The 25,871-nt window shown below is 44.4% G+C and overlaps 1 protein-coding gene across 11 annotated transcripts in view; it reads left to right on the top strand.

Annotated features, from left to right (window-relative positions):
- The window catches only part of fam135a (family with sequence similarity 135 member A), a 253,544-nt gene that overhangs the window by 31,751 nt on the left and 195,922 nt on the right, over window positions 1–25,871 (top strand). The window contains exon 1 of one of the 11 annotated variants that reach the window (XM_070884849.1): window positions 2,211–2,340. The exons of 9 other annotated variants lie outside the window; for them this stretch is intronic. In XM_070884849.1, the coding sequence (XP_070740950.1) occupies window positions 2,312–2,340 (29 nt within the window). In that variant the 5' untranslated portion in view covers window positions 2,211–2,311. Of the gene's footprint in view, window positions 1–2,210; window positions 2,341–7,633; window positions 7,833–25,871 lie in introns of those variants that run through there. One more of the 11 variants, XM_070884852.1, reaches the window with a different exon arrangement.

Raw genomic sequence — 25,871 nt, 5'->3', positions numbered from 1 at the left:
TGACAGTCATTTTCCAACATTCCATTGACTCTGGATCAGTTCCTATCGAGTGGAGGGTAGCCAATGTAACCCCACTTTTTTAAAAAAAAAGGAGGGAGAGAGAAAGCAGGGAATTATAGACCGGTCAGCCTGACCTCAGTAGTGGGTAAAATGATGGAATCAATTATTAAGGATGTCATAGCAGCGCATTTGGAAAATGGTGACATGGTAGGTCCAAGTCAGCATGGATTTGTGAAAGGGAGATCATGCTTGACAAATCTTCTGGAATTTTTTGAGGATGTTTCCAATAAAGTGGACAAAGGAGTACCAGTTGATGTGGTATATTTGGACTTTCAGAAGGCTTTGGACAAGGTCCCACACAGGAGATTAATGTGCAAAGTTAAAGCACATGGGATTGGGAGTAGTGTGCTGACGTGGATTGAGAACTGGTTGTCAGACAGGAAGCAAAGAGTAGGAGTAAATGGGTACTTTTCGGAATGGCAGGCAGTGACTAGTGGGGTACCGCAGGGTTCTGTGCTGGGGCCCCAGCTGTTTACATTGTACATTAATGATTTAGACGAGGGGATTAAATGTAGTATCTCCAAATTTGCGGATGACACTAAGTTGGGTGGCAGTGTGAGCTGCGAGGAGGATGCTTTGAGGCTGCAGAGTGACTTGGATAGGTTAGGTGAGTGGGCAAATGCGTGGCAGATGAAGTATAATGTGGATAAATGTGAGATTATCCACTTTGGTGGTAAAAACAGAGAGACTGACTATTATCTGAATGGTGACAGATTAGGAAAAGGGAAGGTGCAACGAGACCTGGGTGTCATGGTACATTAGTCATTGAAGGTTGGCATGCAGGTACAGCAGGCGGTTAAGAAAGCAAATGGCATGTTGGCCTTCATAGCGAGGGGATTTGAGTACAGGGGCAGGGAGGTGTTGCTACAGGGCCTTAGTGAGGCCACACCTGGAGTATTGTGTACAGTTTTGGTCTCCTAACTTGAGGAAGGACATTCTTGCTATTGAGGGAGTGCAGCGAAGATTCACCAGACTGATTCCCGGGATGGTGGGACTGACCTATCAAGAAAGACTGGATCAACTGGGCTTGTATTCACTGGAGTTCAGAAGAGTGAGAGGGGACCTCATAGCAACGTTTAAAATTCTGACGGGTTTGGACAGGTTGGATGCTGGAAGAATGTTCCCAATGTTGGGGAAGTCCAGAACCAGGGGTCACAGTCTAAGGATAAGGGGTAAGCCATTTAGGACCGAGATAAGGAGAAACTTCTTCACCCAGAGAGTGGTGAACCTGTGGAATTCTCTACCACAGAAAGTAGTTGAGGCCAATTCACTAAATATATTCAAAAGGGAGTTAGATGAAGTCCTTACTACTCAGGGGATCAAGGGGTATGGCGTGAAAGCAGGAAGGGGGTACTGAAGTTTCATGTTCAGCCATGAACTCATTGAATGGCGGTGCAGGCTAGAAGGGCTGAATGGCCTGCTCCTGCACCTATTTTCTATGTTTCTAACCAGAGGGCACACATTTAAGGTGATTGGCAAAAGAACCAGAGGTGACATCAGAAAAAACTTTTTCTGGAACGCACTGCCTGATCTGGTGGTGGAAGCAGATTCAATAGTAAATTTCAAAAGAGAATTGAATATACACTTGAAAGTGAGAAATTTGCAAGAAAAGAGCAGAGGAGTGGGACTAATTGGATAGCTCTTTCAAAGAGCCAGCACAGACACGATGGGCTGAATGGATTCCTTCTGTGCTGTATGATTCTGTTAATTTGGTACTGCCTTTACAAGATCTGGCCACTGGGGTCCCACTAATCACTCAATGTTGATAAAACTTAAAATACTTTCACACAAGGTTATTTCCTTCCTTGCCTTCCCCATCCCATCAGGCTTATTTATTGGGAGCTGAAGAAGAACTCTGACAGATGAAATAAAATCTGTCAAATGTACAGCAGAAAGTTGGAAACTAAAAACACAGTATATTAATGAAGGTAAGTATTGCAAATTCAGTAGAATGATAATGTGATCATTCGTGTCAGCCTGCACCATGTTATAGTGCTCTAAGAATTTGAGTAATTCGAGTTGGTCTCCATTCAGGCTTCCCATTCAGGTTTGGCATGAACCCAGAATACATTTAAGTGATAACTGGAAAAGAGTGGGAGTAGGTGCCTTACTGATCATGTAAATCTCAATCCATTTTTTGTATAATTTAGATGGAAGCGGATGGCTTAAAAATGGGTCTCAAATTTAAAAACTGGAGCTAACTTTGGCTTTTACCAATCCTGAATAACCAGGAGGAAGGAAGAACAAGAATATGAGGCCTGAATCTGCATTACCAGGCAGGTAAATGAGAATTAGTTTTAATTAAGTCTAGAGTACCATAGAAGTAGTAATGAGATCAAGAGCTATGTGGGATTTCCTGCATCTACAAAATTTTCAGGAGATATGCATGTTGTATTGAGCAAAGTTGTGTTGCTCAAGGAGAAGAATGCTGAACTTGAGGACTTGTGGCTACCTACCAACATATTTGGGGAGGAAAAGTTTCTGTAAGACTCGTTTCAGAAGATGATCACCCCACAGATAGAGAATTAGTGAAGGAGCAGAAGGGAAGTGGGTGACCACGACCTGCAAGAGAGAAGGAGGAATCGGCACAAGGAATTGTCTAATGGTATGCAATTCTATAATGAAGGCAGGGGTGCAGCACAGAGGAGGGTAACCAAGAGCAACGCCACAGCACTGTAGCGTAAGTGGTTATCCATGGAGGAAATGAGACCTCATCCATGAGAATTGGTGAGTCGTAGTTGTAGGGGTTCTGTAAATGGGGGAATAGATGTTGCAGTTTTGCAGCTGTGACTGGGAATCCTGAATGGTATGTTGCCATCCAGGTGCCACAGTAAAGGATGGAACGGAATGGATGGACAGGGCTCAAAAAGGAGGGAAACCATCCAGCAGTCATTTTTCACGTAGGAGCCAATGACAATAAAGTGCAAGACTTTGTGCATAGTAATCTTAGATTTCTTGTGCCACATGCTGACTAAGTAGGAAGAAGCATTTTAGACCTGTTGCTGAATGGCTAGAAAGGTAGTCTAGCAAGAAGGGCTTACGGTTCCTTGGACATTGGAACAAGTCTGTAGGGGGACTGAATAAGGCCATGGAGGAGGGGCAGATGGTGCAGACCTACAACAAATGAAAACCAAGAGTAATGGAGCAAGAAAACCTACAGAAGATACAAATGTTATGGTACAGAGCAGGGGCTGGTACATGATTGTTCAATTGCAGGCACTTATAATGTGTGAAGTATCAGGATATGACCACACCGTGAAATGATGACGACTAAATGTACGCAGTTCTAGAGCAGTGGGGTCAGACATGCGGATACAGTTCCATCCGGACATTAAGATCAGAATGTGACTGGGGTACATTAAGATCGGGGTGGGTGGGGAGGGTCAAGGCACTCTGAGTCCCAGGTTTAGGAGATTGGGATGGAGGTTTGGGAGACTGTGCGGGCAGCAGCATCACTAGTGAGGGGGAGTGGTGCTGAGAGAGGAGCAGCCAGTAAAGGGGTGAGCAAAACCTGGGGACCTTATTTTGGTTAAATAGCATAAGATTGTTTCTACTAGTGGGTGAATGGAGACCAAGAATTCTCACTGGGCTCAGGGAGCATCACAATCTCCAATACATGGACGAGGTGCTCCTTCACGATCCACAGAAAGGGAAGTTAAAAAAATCTTTGAAACCGTTTCTGCAGTGGCTTCCTTTTAACCCTGTTTAGGGCATTGTAGGACTGGAAAAATTGGTCTGAGCTTGCACCTTGCATTCTTCACCTAGTGTTTTTCACATTTTGCAGGTGGGTCCCAAAATAGACCCAGGACCCTTTGCATATTTAAATTAGGAGAACCAATAATGCGAACATAGATTAGGTGCAGGACTTCACACCCAGCATTGTGCCCATTTTATGTCCAAAAACCGAAGAAATTGGCATGCGTTTCATATCACTCAGTGTGCCCAAATAACTTTTGCTGAATGTTGTCCACGTCAAGTGTCATGTTGGATTTGGCCCACCAATTAAATGGACACCCCTGGTCTAGAGAGTCGGAAATAAATACTTGGAGTAAAGAATAAAATAGGAGATCTGTAGTTCATTGCTGGAGAGGAAGGCTGCGATATCATAGTTATCACATACAGTTCAATAATGACACAGGTTGGGTAAACATGCAGATTACTTTGTTGAAATAGAAAAAACAAACTGGGAGGTTTGGTATAGCCTTTTCATTGAAAGAGAACTTGATTATAATGGAGATGGACCAATCTGGTCATGGTGTGGATAAAGCAGAAATACTGTGGTTATGGATAAGGGACATGAGGTGAAAAGTCACTAAATGTCTGACATTGGGGGAACGATTTGAATAAACATTTGTAATAGTCAAGTAAAGAAGCATGTACAGACACAGATGCAGTAGTTATGGTTGACTTAAATTGACATGGGGTAGATTAGAAAATCTATAATAAATCTATAAATCTAACGAGTGAAAACCTGAGAACAATGTTGCATTGTTACATGGGACAATGGGTCAAGGAACCCACGCAAGCAGAAGGAACCTGAAGATGGTAGAGCAGGTCAGGGAACCCTTTGGCAACAGTGATCATGATATGGTGGAGTTTTAAGGCTTATGATGAAAAAGAGTGTTAGAAAGAAAACCATTAAAGCACATAGTATTGGGGGTAATGTATTGACGTGGATAGAGAACTAGTTGGCAGACAGGAAGCAAAGAGTAGGAATAAACGGGTCCTGTTAAGAATGGCAGGCAGTGACTAGTGGGGTACCGCAAGGTTCAGTGCTGGGCCCCAGCTATTTACAATATACATTAATGATTTGGACAAAGGAATTGAATGTAATATCTCCAAGTTTGCAGATGACACTAAGCTAGGTGGCAGTGAGAACTGTGAGGAGGATGCTAAGAGGCTGCAGGGTGACTTGGACAGGTTAGGTGAGTGGGTAAATGCATGGCAGATGCATGTATAATGTAGATAAATGTGAGGTTATCCACTTTGGTGGTAAAAACAGGGATGCAGAATATTATCTGGTGACAGATTAGGAAAAGGTGAGGTGCAACGAGACCTGGGTGTCATCAGTCATTGAAAGTTGCCGTGCAGGTACAGCAGGCGGTGAAGAAGGCCTTCATAGTGAGAGGATTTGAGTATAGGAGCAGGGAGGTCTTACTGCAGTTGTACAGGGCCTTGGTGAGGCCACACCTTGAACATTGTGTACAGTTTTGATCTCCTAATCTGAGGAAGGATATTCTTATTGAGGGAGTGCAGCGAAGGTTCACCAGACTGATTCCCGGGATGGTAGGACTGACATATGAAGAAAGACTGGATCAACTAGGCTTATATTCACTGGAATTTAGTAGAATGAGAGGGGATCTCATAGAAACATACAAAATTCTGATGGGATTGAACAGGTTAGATGCAGGAAGAATGTTCCTGATGTTGGGGAAGTCCAGAACCAGGGGTAAGCCATTTAGGACTGAGATGAGGAGAAACTTCTTCACTCAGAGAGTGGTGAACCTGTGGAATTCTCTACCACAGAAAGTTTTGAGGCCAGTTCGTTAGATATATTCAAAAGGGAGTTAGATGTGGTTCTTACGGCTAAAGGGATCAAGGGGTATGGAGAGAAAGCAGGAATGGAGTACTGATGTTGCATGATCAGCCATGATCATATTGAATGGTGGTGCAGGCTTGAAGGGCTGAATGGCCTACTCCTGCATCTATTTTCTATGTTTCATTCAACTTTTAGGAAGGCAGATTTTGGTGGGGTGAGGTGAGCTGTAGAAATTGGACTAGACTGGAGCAGCAACAACTTGCATTTACATAGTGTCTTTAGATAGGCATCAGAGGTGGAAGGAAAAATGGACACATGGCCAAATAAGGAGATATTGGGAGGGGTATCTAAAAGCTTGGTCAAGGAGGTACACTTTAAGGAGAGTCTTGAAGGAGGAGAGGGATGCAGAGCAGTTTAGGGAAGGAATTCTAAAGTCTAAGGCCTAAGCAGCTGAAGTCACAGCAGCCAATGGTGTGGTGAAGGAATAGGGGTGCGATGCACAAGAGGCTGGAGTCAGAGGAATGGAGATTACAGTGAGTGGGTTGTAGGGCTCCAGGAGGATAGAGATGGGAGGGGAAGGGGTTTAAACACAAGGATGAAAATGTTCCATTTTGAGATATTGGCAGACCCGGAACAAGAATGGATCGGCTGGTGAGACTTGGTGTGGGATAGGATAGGAGCATCAGTTTTGGGTGAGCTAAAATTTGGATAGGGTGGAGGATAGGAGGCCAGCCACGAGAGCATTGAAATAGTTGAGTCTGGAGGTAACAAAAGGTTTGGATAAAGGTTTCAGCTGCTGAGGTAGGGACAGAGGCCAGTGATGTTAGAGGTGGAACTGGGCAGTCTTTGTGATTGGAGCATCTATGGCGTCAGAATCTCAGTGGAGATTGTGAAAAATCTAATTCAACCTAAGACGCTGGCTGGGAGGCCGGTGGAATCAGTGGTGAGGTTAGAATTTGTGGGCAGATACAAAAATGATGGCTTTGATCTTTTGAATGTCCTGGGGCTGAGATGATTAGCCTCCAACAACCACAACCAATCTTCCTTTGTGCTAAGTATGACTCCAGCCATGAGAGAGCTTTCCCCGATTCTCATTGAATTTAATTTTACTAGGGCTCCTTAATGCCACACTTGGTCAAATGGTGCCTTGATGCCAAGGGCAGTGACTCTCACCTCACCTCTGGAATTCATCTCATGTCCATGTTTGAACCAAAGCTGTAATGAGGTCTGGAGCTGAGTGGTCTGGTGGAAACCAAGCTGAGCATCGGTGAGCAAGTTATTGGTGAGTAAGTGCCACATGATAGCATTGCCAATGACCCCTTGCATAACTTTGATGCTCGGGAGTAGACTGATGGGGCGGTAATTGGCCGGATTGGAGTTGTCTTGCTTTTGGTGGACCAGACAAAATGGGCAATTTTCCACATTGTCAGATAGATGCCTGTACTGTAACAGCTTGGCTAGAGGTGCAGTCTTACTAAAATAGATTGTCCATTTAGTTAGCTTATGAAACAATTTTTATTTGAACGCATACTCATTAAATTCAGAATACATTAGTGAATCATATTGAATAGAGTAAACATAATTCACTCGCTTCACAAATCTTGTTTATAGGTTGGCAGAGAGGCACTGCAGAGCTTGTTTTGCCTCAAGGGAATAAGCAAAATCTTACACTTATTTAGAATGTAGTTAATGATCATTGAACATCTTATCCTGACTTTTGAATGTTCTTTAACATCATTGCAGGTTGCCATTCTTGCAAGGGCCATTTGTATTGATTGACCTCTTGTCCGAACCACGACTAGAATTTTCCTCCAATTGAAATATGGGACTTTCTGGTGTATGAAGCTGCTAATAAACGCATTTTTTTGTGCTGTATTATCTAGAAGGAAGTCTTCCAGTGCTTGGGAGGTTTGTGCTACTTTTATGGCAGAATCTACCTGTGTATAATCGCTTGGGTAGCATGGAAAATGGGTGTGTCAAACTGTTTAATTATGAAACTGCTGTTATCTTTTGTTTTGGATGTGTGGCGAGAAAAAGTGTAAAGCAGTCATGTGCTGACTGGATGATGTAAAATGTATAAATTTGATGCGTAATATGGGATGCTGAGAATTGAGACAGTGTCACAAAATATCATATTTTATTGCCTAGCCTTGAAAATGCCAAGATGACAGTGTTACCGATCAAGAGGTCAACTACTTGTGACATGTTTTAGAAAAAGAACTGCATTTCCCAAGTAAATACTCCAGCATGAAGCAATTGTGGGCATTGTTCTAAAATGTAAACACAGGAAGATTTGAAATGATGGTTTCAAGATGCTTTATACAGAATTGTTATCTTAATGTGGTGTACTGAATTAAGCTGAAATGTGTAGTAAATTAACTAGTGATTCAAGATGATTAAATTGTTGCTGGGCAGTTTTCAGAATAATAGCAAATGCATTAAAAAAATTATAATACTCCGGGGGGATGCTGGGCTTCTGCCTGGGGCCTGGCTGGAACATTCACCTGTGTACAAGACATTTCCAGCAGCTGTGGATACATTTGTGAGAGATGCATCCCGGTAAATGCAGTTTTTACCCTACTCGAGAGCCATAACAACCAGGCAGAAAACTTACAAATAACTGGCGTGAAAAAAAGTGCAAAACTTACTCTCTTTCCGCCCCCCCCCCAGCCTCAAGCATTTATGCAATTTAAGCAACTCGCTTTGTTTTTAAAAAGTGTAATACCATATTTGAGGTGAGCGTTTCATTCATTGGGCCCAAAATTGCCCAGGAGTTGCTCCGGTTTTTTTTGGAGCAATTTGATTTTTCTGGAGTATCTTTAAAAATCCCAATTTTGCACATTCAGTTTGCGCCAGTATAAGTGAGTTAGTTAGGATTTTTTAACTTTAGTTTCGTTTTGTTCAAAAGGGGGCGTTACCAGCCACCTACGCCCGTTTTGGCCATTTAAGCCACTTTGGACAGCTAATAGTTGTGGCCGCACAGAAAACCCTTGCGGAGAGCTAAGAAATCAGCGCAGGTAGGTACTTAATGACTTGACTAAAGAATGTGAATCAGATGAAACAGCTATACAGGACATCCTATGACAAACTTTGCAAAGTTAATTTACTATACAACAGACGCATTCATGGAAGCTTAAACTACAAAAATAAAAGAAGTAAAGAGACAAAACATATATACATAATTTTTTCAAAATATCCAAATAAAAAATAGAAGTACCTCCTGCTTGTAACTCTTATGTTCTTATGTAGGAAAGTATTTTCATCAACAGGGTTAAGGAAAGTCTTGAGTAAGCTCATTAAAATTACTGGCTACACAGTTATCACTCCCCCAACTGCCTCCACCCCCCTCCCCCCGCCCCCCACCCCTTCAAAATAGACAATTCTACCTGAACCTTTGCATGGCAATGTCTTCAAGAATATAATGCAGGCAGCCAACAGAAGAACCAAGTGCTTTAAAAGAAGGCAGGTTTCTCTCGTTACTGTGTGGCAGGCCACTCGGCCCGGGATAGGGGCGGGACGCATCAGGTCCCACACTGCAGCATGCATCATCGGCAGGAGCTACTGCGCATGCGCGAATGCTCTAATGCACGTGCGGACAGCTGCCTGCACTCTTTCATGCGCAAGGGCCGAGCTCCACCTCCCAATGGAATCTCCTCGCCTCGCCACGCCAAGCCCCGGGAGAGTCAACAATGGCCAGAATCCGGGGACATCTTTTTGGCGCCGTTTTGAGCTGAGGAAGTCGGCACATCTCATGAGTGCGCCGAAAAAACGGGTGGGCCAAATTTGGGCCCATTGTCACTAAGGTGGGACCAAGAGGACTGACTCAGGTATTTTGCTGAAAGAGGGAAGTAAGAGGAGGAAAAAGTTTCATAAACATGTAAATAATTAGAACAAGACAGTGGTTTTGAGGAGGGAAGAATAAACTAATAAAGTACTTGCAGTATTTGCTTAAAATGCAAGTTCATCATGGGAAGTAGAATGAGCATAAATTGTAATGTAAAGAACTGAGACTAGGTTTGGGGGCAGAAGAAAGAACAGCTTGAATTTTAGCAAGTTATTAAAAAGAATAAAAAATTTGAGAATTTTGTAACTTTTATTGTCTAATATGTGTACAAGTGCAACGTCCCGAATCCGGAACTCTGAAAACTGGAATTGTCTGAAAACCCGACATTTCGGCGGGTGGCGAGGTCCGAAATCCGGCACTAATTTGGTCCCGAGGATTCCGGATTTTAGATGTTGTACCTGTACTGGTTTTACTTTGTGTCATTCATGTGATCAATGTCATCAGTAAATGTGCTGTATTTCTTTTGGACAAAGCTTTGTCACATTCTGGTTGTATGACAAGTAAGCATCAGAAACTGCACTCTAGTTTCTGTAAGATATTGCAAAGGAGATCTACTAATCATCATAGGTAGTCCCTCAAAATCGAGGTAGACTTTATTACACTCTCAAAATTAGTTCTTAGGTGACTGTACAGTCCAATACAGGAATTACAGTCTGTCACAGGTGGGACAGTTGTTGAAGGAAAGGGTGGGTGAGACTGGTTTGCCGCACACCCCTTCCGCTGCCTGCGCTTGGTTTCTGCATGCTCTCGGCGATGAGACTCGAGGTGCTCGGCGCCCTCCCGGATGCACTTCCCCCACTTAGGGCGGTCTTTGGCCAGGGATTCCCAGGTGTCGGGGGAAGTTGCATTTTATCAAAGAGGCTTTGAGGGTTGCCCTTGAAATGTTTTCTCTGCCTACCTTGGAGTCGCTTGCTGTGTAGGAGTTCCGAGTAGAGCGCTTGCTTTGGAAGTTTTGTGTCAGGCATGCGCACCATGTGGCCCGCTCAGTGGAGCTGATCGAGTGTGGTCAGTGCTTCGACGCTGGAGATGTTGGCCTGGTCGAGGACGCTAATGTTGGTGCATCTGCCCTCCCAGGGGATTTGCAAGATTTTGCGGAGACATCATTGGTGGTATTTCTCCAGCGATTTGAGGTGTCTACTGTATATGGTCCACGTCTCTGAGCCGCACAGGAGGGTGGGTATCACGACAGCCCTGTAGACCATGTGCTTGATTGCAGATTTGAGGACCTGATCTTCGAACACTCTTTTCCTCAGGCGGCCGAAGGCTGCGCTGGCGCACTGGAGGCGGTGTCTGCCCTTGCTGATAATCGGCTCCTGAGGTATGGAAAGTGGTCTACGTTGTCCAGGGCCACGCCTTGGATCTTGATGACTGGGGCTAGTGCTGTGTGGCAGGGTCAGGTTGGTGGAGGTGTCTTCTGGATGTTTAATGTAAGGCCCATGCTTTGGTACGCCTCAGTGAAGATGACTTTTGAGTTCAGTCTCTGAATGTGTGCAGGCGCGTGCGTCGTCCGCGCTCTGTAGTTAGACGACAGAGGTTGGGACGGTCTTGGATCTAGCCTGGAGACGACAGAGGTTGAGCAGGTTCTCACTGGTTCTGTAGTTTAGTTCCACTCCAGCGGGGAGCTTGTTGAGTGTGAGGTGGAGCATTGCGGCGAGGAAGATTGAGAAGATGGTTGGCGCGATGACGCAGCCCTGCTTGACCCCAGTCCAGACGTGGATTAGGTCTGTAATGGATCCGTTGGTCAGGATCACGGCTTGCATGTAATCGTAGAGCAGGCGGAGGATGGTGATGAACCTTTGGGGGCAGCCGAAATGGAGGACGACTCTCCATAGTCCCTCGTGGTTGATCGTGTCAAAGGCCTTTGTAATTGCATTCATTTTAATTTCAATCCTTAGTATGTTACTGTTATACGGTACATTTTGTCTTAATAATAGAATTGGGAGAAAATATGGAAAAATTGTACAGTCCCACAGCAGTAGAGACTTGCACCTTTTTTTGTTTGCTGACTTCCATGCACGTTGAAGCTTCTACCATTTTTAATATAGATGGGTATGTAAGTTATATATTGTATAAAAAGTTGTTCAATTTGGATTTCCAACACATTATCTTTTTAGAGCTTTATTTCTTTGTACCTTCTGTTTAAGTTTCCACTGAGGATAGAAGTCCACTGCTCCAAAACCTCTGACTTTGCTACTCTAGCATGTCATTTTCTTGATACTTTTACAGTCTTCCTCCCGTCCTGTGGGGAAACTGTTGTCAACAGATCACGAACTTGCAATATAGGGAGCTGTGAGATCAAATCCATCTTTCACCAATTTATAGCTACACTTCATACTGATACATTTTAGCATTTTGATCATCTGAAGTCTTCGTGTGAGACCTGGTTCGCAATCAATTACAGTTCATGCGGAATGCTGCTTGTCGGTTCGGCACGGGAGGGTGTGAAGGAATCTATTTGCAGCAATAATACGCTTGGCGATAAGCAATATTGACAAGTACATGACAGAAATAATGTGAAATTGTTAAAGCTTCTGAACAAATGTGCCCTCCGAAATACATCTCTTTGCCTTACCTACTTAGTAATCCTGTCAAACTTGGCAGTAAAGGAAATCTCTGCCTTATGCATTGTGTATAAATAGGCCTCAGATCTCTGAGATGCAGTAATCGTGACCATTTTTAAAAAGGGGGACAAGTCCGACTGCAGTAACTACAGAGGGATCTCCCTGTTGGCCACTGGGAAAGTCATCGCTAGAATCTTCCTCAACCATCTTCTCCCTGTGGCTGAGGAGCTACAGGGTAGAACGGACATGATCTTTCCATACCTCGGCGCGACAACTGCGGGAAAAATGCAGCGAGCAGCACCAACCCTTGTACATGGCCGCCTTTGACCTTACAAAGGCCTTTGACATTGTTAACCGCGAGGGACTATGGAGCATCCTCTCCGTTTCGGTTGCCCTCAAAAGTTTGTCACCATCCTCCGTTTGCTCCACGACGACATGCAAGCCGTGATCCTGACCAACGGATCCACCACAGTCCCAATCCATGTCCGGAACGGGGTCAAGCAGGGCTACGTCATTGCGCCAACCCTTTTCTCGATCTTCCTCACTGCTCAGCAAGCTCCCCACTGGAGTGGAACTAAACTATAGAACTAGTGGGAACCTGTTCAACCTTCGTCGCCTCCAGGTTAGATCCAAGACCGTCCCGTCCTCTGTCGTCTGTCTACAGTACGCGGACGACGTTTGCGTCTGTGCACATTGAGGCTGAACTCCAAGCTATCGTCAACATCTTCACTGAGGCGTATTAAAGCATAGGCCTTGCACTAAACATCCGTAAAGCAAAGGTCCTCCACCAACCTGATTCTGCCACACAGCACTGCCCCCCCCCCAGTCATCAAGATCCATGGCGCGGCCCTGGACATCGTGGACCACTTTCCATATCTCGCGAGCCTATTATCAGCAAGGGCAGACATCGACGACAAGGTTCAACACCACCTCCAGTGTGCCAGCGCAGTCTTTGGTCGCCTGAGGAAGAGAGTGTTCGAAGATCAGGCCCTCAAATCTGGCACCAAGCTTTATGGTCTACAGGGCTTTAGTGATACCCGGCCTCCTGTATGGCTGAGATGTGGACCATATACAGTAGACACCTCAAATCGCTGGAGAAATACCACCAACGATGTCTCCGCAAGATCCTGCAAATCCCCTGGGAGGACAGACGCACCGGTCAGTGTTCTCGATCAGGCCAACATCCCCAGCATCGAAGCACTGACCACACTCGACCAGCTCTGTTGGGTGGGCTACGTTGTTCGCATGCCCAACACAAGACTCCCAAAGCAAGCGCTCTACTCGGAACTCCTACACATCAAGTGAGCCCCAGGTGGGCAGAGGAAACGTTTCAAGGACACTCATAAAGCTTCCTTGATAAAGTGCAACATCCCCACCGACACCTGGGAATCTCTTGCCAAAGAGCGCCCTAAGTGGAGGAAGAGCATCCGTGAGGGCGCTGAGCACCTCGAGTCTCGCCGCCGAGAACATGCAGAAAACAAGCGCAGGCAGCAGAAGGAGTGTGTGGAAAACCAGTCCCACCCACCCTTTCCTTCAATGACTGTCCCACCTGTGACAAGAGACTGTAATTCCCATATTGGACTGTTCAGTCACCTGAGAACTCAGAGTGGAAGCAAGTCTTCCTCGATTTCGAGGGACTGCCTATGATGGTATAAATAGGATATATATGATGAATAGATCTACTTCGGTATCAAATAATTGGAGTAGAGTGATTGTTACTCTGCACTTTTCGATGCGCACAGAAAAGAATGGAAGAATAGTACAGGTACTTTATGCGTGCAGCTGAATTCCTCTGTTGAGTTGCTCCCTTGAAACACTGGTAAAGATCTTTTCCCATTAAGTAAAATTCCTAACTCCTGCTCATGCAATTAGAGTGTGGTTTGTAACTTCTGGTAGCCCTATTTGTGATCTCAGCTTTAATAATGCTGTTTTGTCAATAGATATTTTGGGAAATGTATTTTTTGGACTGTGTACTATCCGAAAGATGAAGAATATCAGTTAGGGTGCTTCTGCGTATTGCATTTATTTGCATATCTTTCTTAACTTGTAGCTCTAAGAGCAAAATTTTGTTAAACCTTGGGTAAAGTTATTTAATTTGTATAAATCAGCTCTATATTGATTTCATTTTTGGGAAATGTGGTGCAATATTATAACTGAACTCTTAAGTAGCAGTGTGCTTTATTGTGATTCTTTTACTTAATTTTAAACTAGCCTGACAGCTTTGATCACCAGTGCTTAATCCGCATATGATACAGCTCAAAATGCTCTGTCAGACGCAACCTAAATGTAGAAGACAACATTTTTAATTGTTTCATATTTTTTGCATTTCAAGAGGACATACTTCAAACGTTTACATGTCCGAGATTATAATTTAAGGAAATCCGTGATAATAGCCAGAAGAGAAACTAAGTTTAATCATTTTTAAGGAAAACTGTGAGGTAAGACTGTAGCTTCTCTGGAATTGATCAGGTAGAATGTAGGAGAAAATCAGCTCGGAAGTTAGGGAGGGAAGGGAGCAGTAGCTCGTGTCATCCAGAGGTTAAGTGTCTTTGTTCAATAGCTTGAGAGTCATCTGATGTTGAGCCCATGCATGCACAGAACTGCTTTGCCAAAGAACATTCCTGACCTCGGTAAAGTGGAGAAAGATTAAATCCTTCCTAAACTTTTCCGAAAATGCTGCAAAGTAGATATGCCTGGCAAACGCTGATGGTTGGCATGTAAGATTTTATTGCCAAAAGTTCCGTGGTCTAAAATCACTCTTAAGATATCCGCCCCTGGAAAAAACTCTCCAAACTCTCTCAGCACTGCACTTATCAACTCCAACCGTTGGCCCTCCTTTCACCATAACATTTCTGCAGCCACCGATCTGCTCAACCAAACCTTCACTACCACCTTTGATGCGAGGGAACACCATCGCGGCAGGTTGGGGATAAAAGGCAGTAGCCCCAGGACAGAGCGCGTGCCCTGCCTCCACTGACCTGCGAGGGAACACCATAGCGGCAAGTCGTGGATAAAAGGCAGAGCTAGCCACTGCAGGGAGTGGTGCAAGCTAGTCCAGGAAGACAACTGGATTGACATCATCGGAGTACAGGCCGATCATTGGAGAGGAACGAGACCAGTGGCGGTGTCGGGACCCAGGTGGAGGAGTCCAGCGAGGCTATGAGATCGGAGACAGTGAGCAGCAGAAGATCGATGGTGTCGTTACCCAGGAGCGGCGCAGCATACAACAGCAGCTGGGTCGTGGCCCAGGAGCGGCGCGGCATGCAATAACAGTAGGGTTGGGGCTCAGGGATGGCACAGCAGAGCTTGATCTCCAGTCGCCTTGCTCTGTCAAGCCCGTGTGGTGGCTAGTGTGCAATGGCCACTCCACGTTAAAATAATTCACACACTGGCATCTTCCACTTCAAGATGTAGCTCAATGAATCATCATCATAGGCAGTCCCTCGGAATCCCCCAAAGTGAGTTCTTTGATGGCTGAACAGTCCGATACGAGAGCCACAGACCCTGCTACAGGTGGGACAGACGTTCGTCGAGGGAAGGAGTTGGTGGAGCTGGTTTGCCGCGCGCTCCTTCCGCTGCCTGCGCTTGGCTTCTTCTTGCTCTTTACGTTGAGACTCGAAGAGCTCAACGCCCTCCCGGATGGACGTTTTCCACCTCGTGCGGTCTGCGGCCAGGGTCTCCCAGGGTCTGTCAGTGGTGATGTCGCAATTTATCAGGGAGGCTTTGAGGGTGTCCTTATAACGTTTCCGCTGTCCTCTTTTGGCTCGTTTACCATGAAGGAGCTCTGCATAAAGCATTTGCTTAGGGAGTCTCGTATCTGGCATGCGTACTATGTGGCCTGCCCAGCGAAGCTGATCGAGTGTGGTCAGTGCTTCAATACTGGGGATGTTGGCCTGGTCGAGGACACTGATGTTGGTGCGCCTGCCCTCCCAGGGGATTTGCAGGATCTTACAGAGACATCGTTGGTGATATATCTCCAGCGACTTGAGGTGCCTTCTATACATCATCCATGCCTCAGATCCATACAGGAGGGCGGGTATTACTACAGCCCTGTAGACAATGAGTTTGGTGGTAGATTTGAGGGCCTGGTCTTCAAACACACTTTTTTCCTCAGACGGCCGAATGAAACACCTGTGAACTCATCTTTTTTTGGTGTGGAAGCAGGTCATCCTCGACACAAGGGACTGCCTAATACTACTATATTGATGCCCTAGTCCCTATTAAAACCATTATACACTCTTACCCTGGCCGTTCCCCCTGGTGCAGCCCTCATCTTCGTTCCCTCAAGTCCAAGGGGCGCAGACTTGAACGCCATTCACTGCCAGATCTGGCTCGAACACATAAAGCATTATCGGGTCCTACTCTTGTCTGCAAAAACTGCTCACTATTCCAGGATCATTCTGGAATGTAAAGATAACACCCGGCTACTATTCTCTACTGCTAACCATTGTCTTAAACCCCTCTCCCCTTTCTCCACCGCACTCACCTCCAACAAGTGTGAGGAGCTCATGGATCTCTTTATCTCAAAGATTGAGATCATCTGATCAGCTGCTTCTGAAAGTTCCCTTCCTTCCCCTAGCTCACCGAGCCAAGCTTCCTCTGAGGCTCCCCCCTGCACTAGCCCTCAGCTTGCATCTTTCTCTAGTTTCTCCTTGATCTCTCCTCTTGATCTCTCCAAACTCATCTTGTCCAGGAAGACTCACTTCCTGCTCTTTTGCCCCTATTCCCACTAAACTGCTGACCACCCAACTTCCTTTTCTGGCTCCCATGTTAGCCGAGATTATTAACGGTTCTCTGTCCTTTTGATACTGTCCCCCTCTCCTTCAAATCTGCGGTCATCTCCCCTCTCAAAAAAAAACAACCCGTGACCCCACTGTGCTTGCAAGCTATCGACCCATCTCCGATCTCCCTTTCCTCAAGTCCTTGAACGTGTTGTCTCCCAATTCCGTGCTCATCTTTCCTGGAACTCTGTTTGAATCCCTTCAATCTGCTTTCTGTCCCTGCCACAGTACCGAAACGGCTCTCGTAAAAGTCACAAATGACATCCTTTGTGACTGTGACAAAGCTAAACTATCCTTCCTCATCCTCCTGGACCTGTCTGCAACCTTTGACACAGTTGACCACTCTATCCTCCTCCAACGCCTCTCCACCAACATCTAGCTGGGTGGGACTGCACTTGCCTGTTTCCATTCTTATCTATCTAATTGTAGCCAGAAAATCTCCTGCAATGACTTCTCTTCCCACTCCTGCATCATTACCTCTGGTGTTCCCCAAGGATCTATCCTTGGACCCTCCTATTTCTCATCTATATGGTATCATCCGAAAACACGGAGTCAGTTTCCACATGTACGCTAACGACACCCAGCTCTACCTTGCCACCACTTCTCTCGACCCCTCCGCTGTCTCTAAATTGTCAGATTGCTTGTCTGATGAGAAGAAACTTTCTCCAATTAAATATTGGGAAAACCGAAGCCATTGTCTTTGGTCCCTGCCACAAACTGCGTTCCTTAACCACACTCCATCCCTCTCCCTAGCATTTATCTGAGGCTAAACCAGACTGTTCGCAACCTAGGCGTCATATTTGACCCTGAAATGAACTTCTGGCCACATAAACGCGGCATAACTAAAACCACCTATTTTCACCTCCGTAACATTGCCGACCCCTACCTCAGCTCTTCTGCTGTTGAAAACCTCATCCATGCCTTTGTTACCTCTAGATTTGACTACTCCAACGCACTCCTGGCTGGCCTCCCACATTCTACACTACATAAACTTGAGGTTATCCAAAACTCGGCCGCCCATATCTTAACTCGCACCAAGTCCCGATCACCCATCACCTCTGCTCACTGATCTACTTTGGTTCCCGGTTAAGCAATGCCTTGTTTCCAAAAATCCCTCCATGGCCTCTCCTCTCCCTATCTCTAATCTTTTTCAGTCTCACAACCCCACGAGATGTCTGAGCTCAAATTCTGGCCTCTTAAGCATCCCTGATTATATAACTACGCAACCATCGATGGCTGTGCTTTCAGCTGCTTGGGCCCTAAGCTCTGGAATTCCCCCTCTGCGTCTCTACCTCTCTTTCCTCCTTGAAGACGCTTCTTAAAAATTTTCTCTAACCAAGCTTTTGTTCATCTGCCGTAATTTGTTCTTGTGTGGCTCAGTGTCAAATTTATTTGTTTTGTCTTGCAACAATGCTGTGAAGTGCCTTTGGACGTTTTATTACATTAAAGGCGCAATATAAATAAAAGTTGTTGTTGATTAAGAGAGTATTTTGCCGCGCACCTCTTATTAATCTCATTGCTTAGTGTCGCTCAGGGACTCCTTTGAGCCATTTATATTGGATGGTAAAAATTCATTCTCCATATACCATCTGTAACAGACTAAAGTCGTCATTGCTCAGTTTGTAGAATTTTTTTTGTTTTAAGAGGCTGTGGCATTCTTTCCATTCTTTGACTCTATCCCACATTCCCCACTCAGGCTTGTATCACCTAAGTGTTTGTTGTGTTCAAATGTGAGCTTTACACACTAGCTTATCCATAACCAAAAACACTTGCTTCCACCTCAGTAACATTGTTCTCTGCTGCCTTTAGTCACTCCCACTGCTGGTGAAACTCTTATCTGCACTTTTCGTCCTGGTTTGACTTCTCCAGCAGCACACTCAAACTCGGCAACTCATCCATAATTCTGCCTCCTGTATCCTATCTATGAACCTTCTCCTTGTTGACCTTCACTGGTTCCCTGTACCTCAACGCTTTGAATTCACAGATTCCTCTGGCTTCACCCTACCCTGCTTCTGTAGTCTATATTGCAGTTCACAACTCTTGCTTATTACCCTTTATAGGTAGCCACTCTTCCAACTTTAGAATCCCAGCATTATTGTGTACTGTTCTGAATTTTGTCACCAGTAGTGAAATGAATTGTACATTTTATAAAGTGTTTACAATTGAATACTTGTTCATATTGTAGTACTGATCTCTGATATGTGCAGGTTTTTCTTTAGCAATTGGAAAAATAAGTTCATTCTCTTCTGTTTTGTCCAGGTGCTTTTTTTAATGGACTGTACTACAGTTCGTGGAAAAATTGATGTATATCCATATGTTCTGCACTTTGTAATTATTGCATCGGTTCCTGCTTTGTTAATGCTCCTAATTATTCTGGGGAAATGAGTTCCTGCTGCTCAGCAATACAAATCCGCTGTTTCATTTGTGATACGCAAATTCTATCTGTGGCCTCCACATGGGAGACTGAAATTGACAGATCTAATGTATCAGGTAGTGGAACCTACCATGCAGTGAGATGCAACTGCTAATGATGTATGAATGTACCACTTGTTTTATTTTTGACAGTGAGATAAAGGAGGTGGGGTGTGGGTGAATATCAATGTTTTTTTTGAACTTATGTTATCCTTTTGGATTTTGCCCACTGTTTGTTTTTACCAGTCTTGCTGGGTCACATGCATGCAGTCAAGTAAACAGTGCCTGCCCTGTTGAGCCTCTGCCTCTTCCCCTGCCCTTTTTATACATCAGAGGCGCTGATAGTGATTTGTACTTTTTTCCTACTCTCACCTCCCCCTTTCTCACACGCACGCAAATATATACACATACAGCACACGCATACATATTGTCACACACAATCATACAATTGTCCAGCTGAGATTGTCTACACAGCTGGGTGAAGGATTGATTCTTTAACATCATGTTGCACTTTAAATCAAAAAATTGTAAGAAATGACAGTTTTAAGTTGTGTAAATTTCTTCTGTGAAATTATCCAAGGAATACTGCCCACTGGTGTAATGAGCCAAACTTCATTTTTAAGCTTCCTTCAGCCTTGATAATGGCTGATTTGGTTCAAAACTGGAATGGGTGGCACTATTTTGAGGTAAGGAGAGAATCACTGGCTCCGTAGATAAGTGAGTAACTCCACTCCAGGTTTATCAATATCTGCTGGAACAATGGTGGGGTGAATTTTAAAATTCTTATCCTTGTTTTCAAATCCCTCCATTGCCTCGCCCCTCACTGTCTCTCTAATCTCCTCTAACCCTACAACCCTCCGATATCAGCGCTCCTTCAATTCTGCTCTTTTGCGCAGCCACAATTTTCATCGGTCCACCATTGGTCCCTAAGCTCTGGAATTACCTGCCTAAACCTCTCCATCTCTCTACACCTCTCCTCCTTTTAAGATGTTCCTTTGACCAAGCTTTTGATCATCTGACTCTATCTCCTTATGTGGCTTCGTGTCAAATTTTGTTAACATACCTGTGAAGCGCTTTGGGGCGTTTTACTTTGTTAAAGGTGCTATATAAATGCAAGTTGTTGTTGCATTTGGCCTCGGCACTCAATTACAGTAAGGTAGCCAACCTAACTTTATGAATAGGAGACCAAGGATGAAGCCTTCAGGCAGACTGGAGATGACTGTCAGATGGGAGGTAAACCTGAAAGGAGATGTAGTGCCTGCTTTGGAACATGCCAGAGTGGAACCACAGTAATGAGCTGGTAAAATAGATTGGAAAATTAAATCGAATTGAAGGTGGCAGAGAGATCAAGAAAGAATGTGAGCCAGAAGCAGTCATAATATATGTCATTAGTCATACTAATGAAGGTGTTGGTAGTGTGAGCGGGTTTGAAATTGGAATATCGGGATTCCGAGAGGGACTGGTGAGAGATAAATATGTAGTTTGGTGGCAATCATATGTTCTTGTCCAAAGAGTGCATACTTGAACATGGCTGGCACTCAACTGGTCCAGTGGCTCCTTTTATACATTACCAACCACATCCTTAAACCCTTAAATCCCTCCATGATATGCCTCTAAGTCGTGAGTAAAGGAATAATGTTTTCATCACCTTGTTAAGACCGTTGTCACCATCCCTTCTTCAAAAAACAACTCTCACCTTGCAAACTGCTGTCCCTTTTCAGTGTACTTGACATCCGATGAGCGTGAAAGGTGGTGTATAAATGCAAGTCATTATTTTTCTTTCCTCTCTCCCTTTCTCCTGTTCATTCGTTCTTTTCTTTGTTTCTATTCCTTCCGTCCCCCTCCCGTTCATTGTTCTCCTCCCTATTGTCGTCCCCCTCTCCCCCCATTCGTGCCGACCCACCCCCACCATTTGTCGGCTCTCTCTTCCCCCCCCCCCCCCCCCCAATCGTGCCCTCGCGCCTCGCCTTACCCCCCCCCCCCCCGGGTCCGTCCTGCCCTCGCGCGTGCGCGACCCCCCTTCTCCTCCCCCCCACCCCGTCCTGCCCTCGCTCTCCTGCCTCTCCATCCATCCTTTTCACCGCCCCGCCCCCCTCCTCCTCCTTTCAGAGAAGATTCACTAGGTTGATTCCAGAGATGAGGGGGTTGACTTATGAAGATAATTTGAGTAGGTTGGGCCTATACTCATTGGAGTTCTGAAGAATGAGAGGTGATCTTATTAAATTTATTAGCTAATGAGAGGCCTCGACAAGGTGCATGCAGAGAGGATATTTCCACTCGTGGGGGAAACTAGAGGACATAGACTCAGAATCAGGGGCCGCCCATTTAAAACTGAGATGTGAAGGAATTTCTTCTGAGGGTTATAAATCTATGGAATTCTCTGCCCAGAGAGCTGTGGAGACTGAATCATTGCATATATTTAAGGCGGAGCTAGACAGACTTTTGAGCAATAAGGGAATAAAGGGTTTTCGGGAGCGAGCAGGGAAGTGGAGCTGAGTCCATGATCAGATCAGCCATGATCTTATTAAATGGCGGAGCAGGCTCGAGGGACCAAATGGCCTACTCCTCCTCCTATTTATTATGTTCTCGGTCTTTAAAATCATGAAAGGTTTTGATAGAGTAGATATATAGAGAGATTTTCCACTTGCCGAGAAGAGCATAACTCGAGGCCATCAATATAGGATAGTCACCAACAAATCAAATAGGAAATTCAGAAGAAACTTCTTTACCCAGAGAGTGGTGAGAATGTGGAACTCGCTACCACAGGGAATAGTTGAAGCGAATAGGATAGATGCATTTAAGGGGTGGTTAGATAAGCATATGAGGGAGAAGGGAATAGAGGGTTATGCTGATAGGGTGAGATGAGGAAAGACGGGAGGAGGCCCGAGTGGAGCATATGCACCGACATGGACTGGTTGGATCGAATAGCCTGTTTGTGTGCTGTATATTCAATTAATCATTTCTGTGCTGTATGTTCAATTAATTCTTTCCTCTGAAGTCGTCTCCAAGATCTATGCTCACCTCTCCTGCAACTTATGTTTGAATCACTTCAATCAGATTTTTGCTTCTGTCACAGCACCAAAATTGTCTATCAAAGGTCACAAATGGTCTTTTCTGTGACTGTTATTCCTCCTCCATTCTCATTGACCTGTCTGCAGTCTTTTACATGATTGACCACACCATCCTCCCTCAATGCCAACTCTGTTATTTAGTTAGGTTGAACTGCCCTTGCTTGTTTCAGCAGTTAGTTATCCAATCATAGCCAGAGCATTTCTAGCAATGGCCTCTGTTTCACCTCAAGGATCCTTTAAGGTTCCATCGCTGGCCCACTCCTCTTCCTACATGCTGCTGCTTGATGCCATCATCCAGTGATTTGGATCAGCTTCCATATGTATGCTCATGACGCCCAGCTCGACCCTTCCACGAACTCTGTCCTATCAGACAGCTCATCTGACATAAGTCTTGAATTAGCTGTAATTTCTTCCAGCTGACCATTAGGAAGACTCAAGCCATTGGCCAAGGGTTTCCGCTTTGGGCCCAATCGGCAATCCGAGTGCAAATTGCGCAGGTTTTGAGAAGTGTTTTTTTTCCCCTCACATTTCCGTTCAAACTTATTTGCATATCGCCGAACCTAAAATTTTCCGTGAACCAGTGCAATTGCAGAATGTAATTTTTTTTAAAAATTGTATTAAAAGATATTCCTTGTTAAGAGTGGTAACCTGGTGCAATTTTATTAATACAGCTGAAAATGGGTTTATCACAAAACGTAAGCATTTTTAATCAGTGTCTAGTCCACCACCTGTGAGTAAATCGATTTTAAAAAGAAAGACTTGCATTTACATAGTACCTTTTCAAGACCTTGGAACTTGCCAAAGCATTTTACAGCCAATGAAGTACTTTTGAAGTGGAGTCACTGTTGTAATGTAGGAATCACGGCAGCCAATTTGTGCACAGCAAGCTCCCACAAACAGCAATGTAGTAATGACCAGATAATCTGTTCTGGTGATGTTGATTGAGGGATAAATTTTGGCCAGGACATGGGATCTTTTCTATAGACCTGAGAGCGCAGAAGGAGCTTCGGTTTAACGTCTCATTCGAAATAACTCCATGACCTTTGGGGGGAAAAAAACTATACAGTTACATTGGTGTACAGTAGTGAGTTTCTTAGTGAATTTTAAAAAATTATATTTGAAAGTTATTAATGTCCTTGTGCCTTTATTTTTAAAAAAAAGCTTAACTTTGAGAGTCTCCTCGAAGACCCGCAAATGGGCACAATTAGTGGAAACTCTTAATGATTAATTTGATCTTGAGGGCATTGCCTATTTTGTGGGCAGGGCTGGCTTCTAGCGCGATTTATTTTAAACTAGTGCAGAAGATGGCGGAAACTCAATTTGCGCTGAATGTAATTTCCACTTCAAATTCTGTGATCTTCTGCACTGGTTTTGTCGATGTTCAGGCGTCGCAACCTAACTTTACCTTTAGCCCTCTCCACAACCTCTACCCACCAAATCCATGGCACTCCTTGACCACTATCTTTGGCTGAAGCAGACTGGTTGCAGCCTCGATGTTCTGATCAACCCTTAACTGAGTTTCGATATTATATCCATCACAAGGACTTTCCTAATGTCGCTTATCTAATGCCTTTTATGCTTTTGTCACCTGCAGACTTGATTACTCCAATGCTCAACTGGCTGGCTTCCCATCCTTCAACCCCTGAAAGTTTCAGCTTCTCTCAAATTCTGCTGCCAATATTCTATCCAGCGCCAACTCCCGTTCACCTAATGCCACTATTATTGACCTACATTTTAAATTTGACGTGTTTAAATCCCTCTGTGAACTCACCCCACCAACTCACTTTCTAAACTCCTCCGGCTCTAAACTCTCCCAGATTCTCTGCTCCCTCTAACCCCCTCCTTTTCTTTTACCATTAGCAGCCATGTCTTCCTCTGCTCTGCAATTCCAGAATGAGCTTTTTGACACCCTTCCTAAATTATTCCTCCTTTGGCTTGCAGTTTGCTTCTCCTTACGAATCTCTGACATGCCTGGGGATGTTTTTCTATGTTACTGGTGCTATGTAAATTCATTTGGCTTTGTTCTGTTACTGTTAATGAAAACCTTCCAAGTCTTTCCAAGCAACATCTGGCCCAATTGCTCTCGACTGGTAATTACTCTGGTGTGGGATACGCAAGATTAAAAGACATTCTACTTTTGGTAGCAGCCACTATATGAGGTAATTGTGTAGATCTGCAGATGTTTGTTGTGTAGCCACTTGGAGGAACTGCAACTGTTACTTTGAATTTTTGCTAAGACTGCTTCTAAGAATATGCTTTGTTGAATATAGTCCCAGGAGTAGGCTGCTTGATCCATCTAACCTCTTCTATTTTGTGTATCATGGCAGCTCTTTATTAATCCTGATCGCCCCATCCTTTCTCCATATCCTTTCATACCTTTCCAAAGTAAGTATCCACGTCTCCCTTTTAAACCTCTCCACTGACTTTGGATCTATAGCCTGCTAGGGTTGTGCATTCCATGTTGTTGTTTCAGAAAGATTCCAAATGTGCTTTTCATTGGCTTTGTGTAGCTTGGCAGAGTTCTGTTTTGCTCAAGTCTAACTTTGGACCAATCTATTCTTGTGGATCTATTACAAATTATAACTTACTCATCTAGCATGCTTATTGTCCTTTTGAATTAAGGTGCACCCATATTTTCCACCCTTCTTGATCTCTCATTTCTTCTATTTGGAGTGCGTGAGTATGTCTTTTGCTGGAGGGGAACAAAAATTGAACACCAGTTTCCTGAACAAAAATATTTAAACCTGAAATCATTTGATGAGATAGAGACACACTTAACACATTTATCAGAAATTCTCTCTTCCAGTGTAAACATTGACCCATTTACGTTAAATAGATTAGCACTTCTAAACTAGTGGAGAGAACATTTCAGATGAACATGTTCAGGGTATGTGCACAAGTTATTACACACTATGTATTTGCAGGACCTTTTTATATTTTTTAATATTTTCCTTTTCCCCTCAGTCAGATAAAGTGAGGGCAATCATAGCAGCTTTGATCAAATGGTACAAATCCTCCGGCAGCCCCTTCAATTTTAAGGTCCACAGGATCTTATTTCCAGTAACAAAGCACACCAGTGCAACGCTGTGGGAATTCCTTAGAGTTACAACACTCTGAAGGAGTCGAGCTCTTCTTACCAGCTTGTAAATTGCTCTCTCTCATCATCAGATGTGAGTTTGAGCCATGTGGCCACACAGCGCCTGTAAGGATTGGGACAATCCATTGCCAGGAGCATTCATACAACTGCTGTGGTTATCCGCAAACATTTAGAGAAGAACTGGAAAAGATGAAGATGCCAAGTTCTGTTTGATTCATATTGAGAGCAGAATCTACAGGCTGCATCATTATTACAAGTCCAAGTGGGTACTTTTACCCAACTGGAAGTATGAATCTTCCACCGCTTCAGCATGTGTAGCCAAAGAAGTTTCTTCATTGGTTTATTGAATCTGAAAATGAAATGTTGACATCGTGTTAAAGTGAGGATGGCAGCCTGGTGGTGGTACATAATACAGAAAGGAAAGTCATTTGTTTCCTATTGAAATAGTCTAAGGGAGTATTTGATAAAGTATGTTTCAGGTGCGTGTTTGTGTGTGTGTGTGTGTG

Source organism: Pristiophorus japonicus, chromosome 7 (genome assembly GCF_044704955.1).
Source record: "Pristiophorus japonicus isolate sPriJap1 chromosome 7, sPriJap1.hap1, whole genome shotgun sequence".
Taxonomy (NCBI): Eukaryota; Metazoa; Chordata; class Chondrichthyes; family Pristiophoridae; genus Pristiophorus; species Pristiophorus japonicus.
The sequence above is the reverse complement of the archived record's forward strand: the minus strand, read 5'-3'. Positions and strand labels throughout refer to the sequence as shown.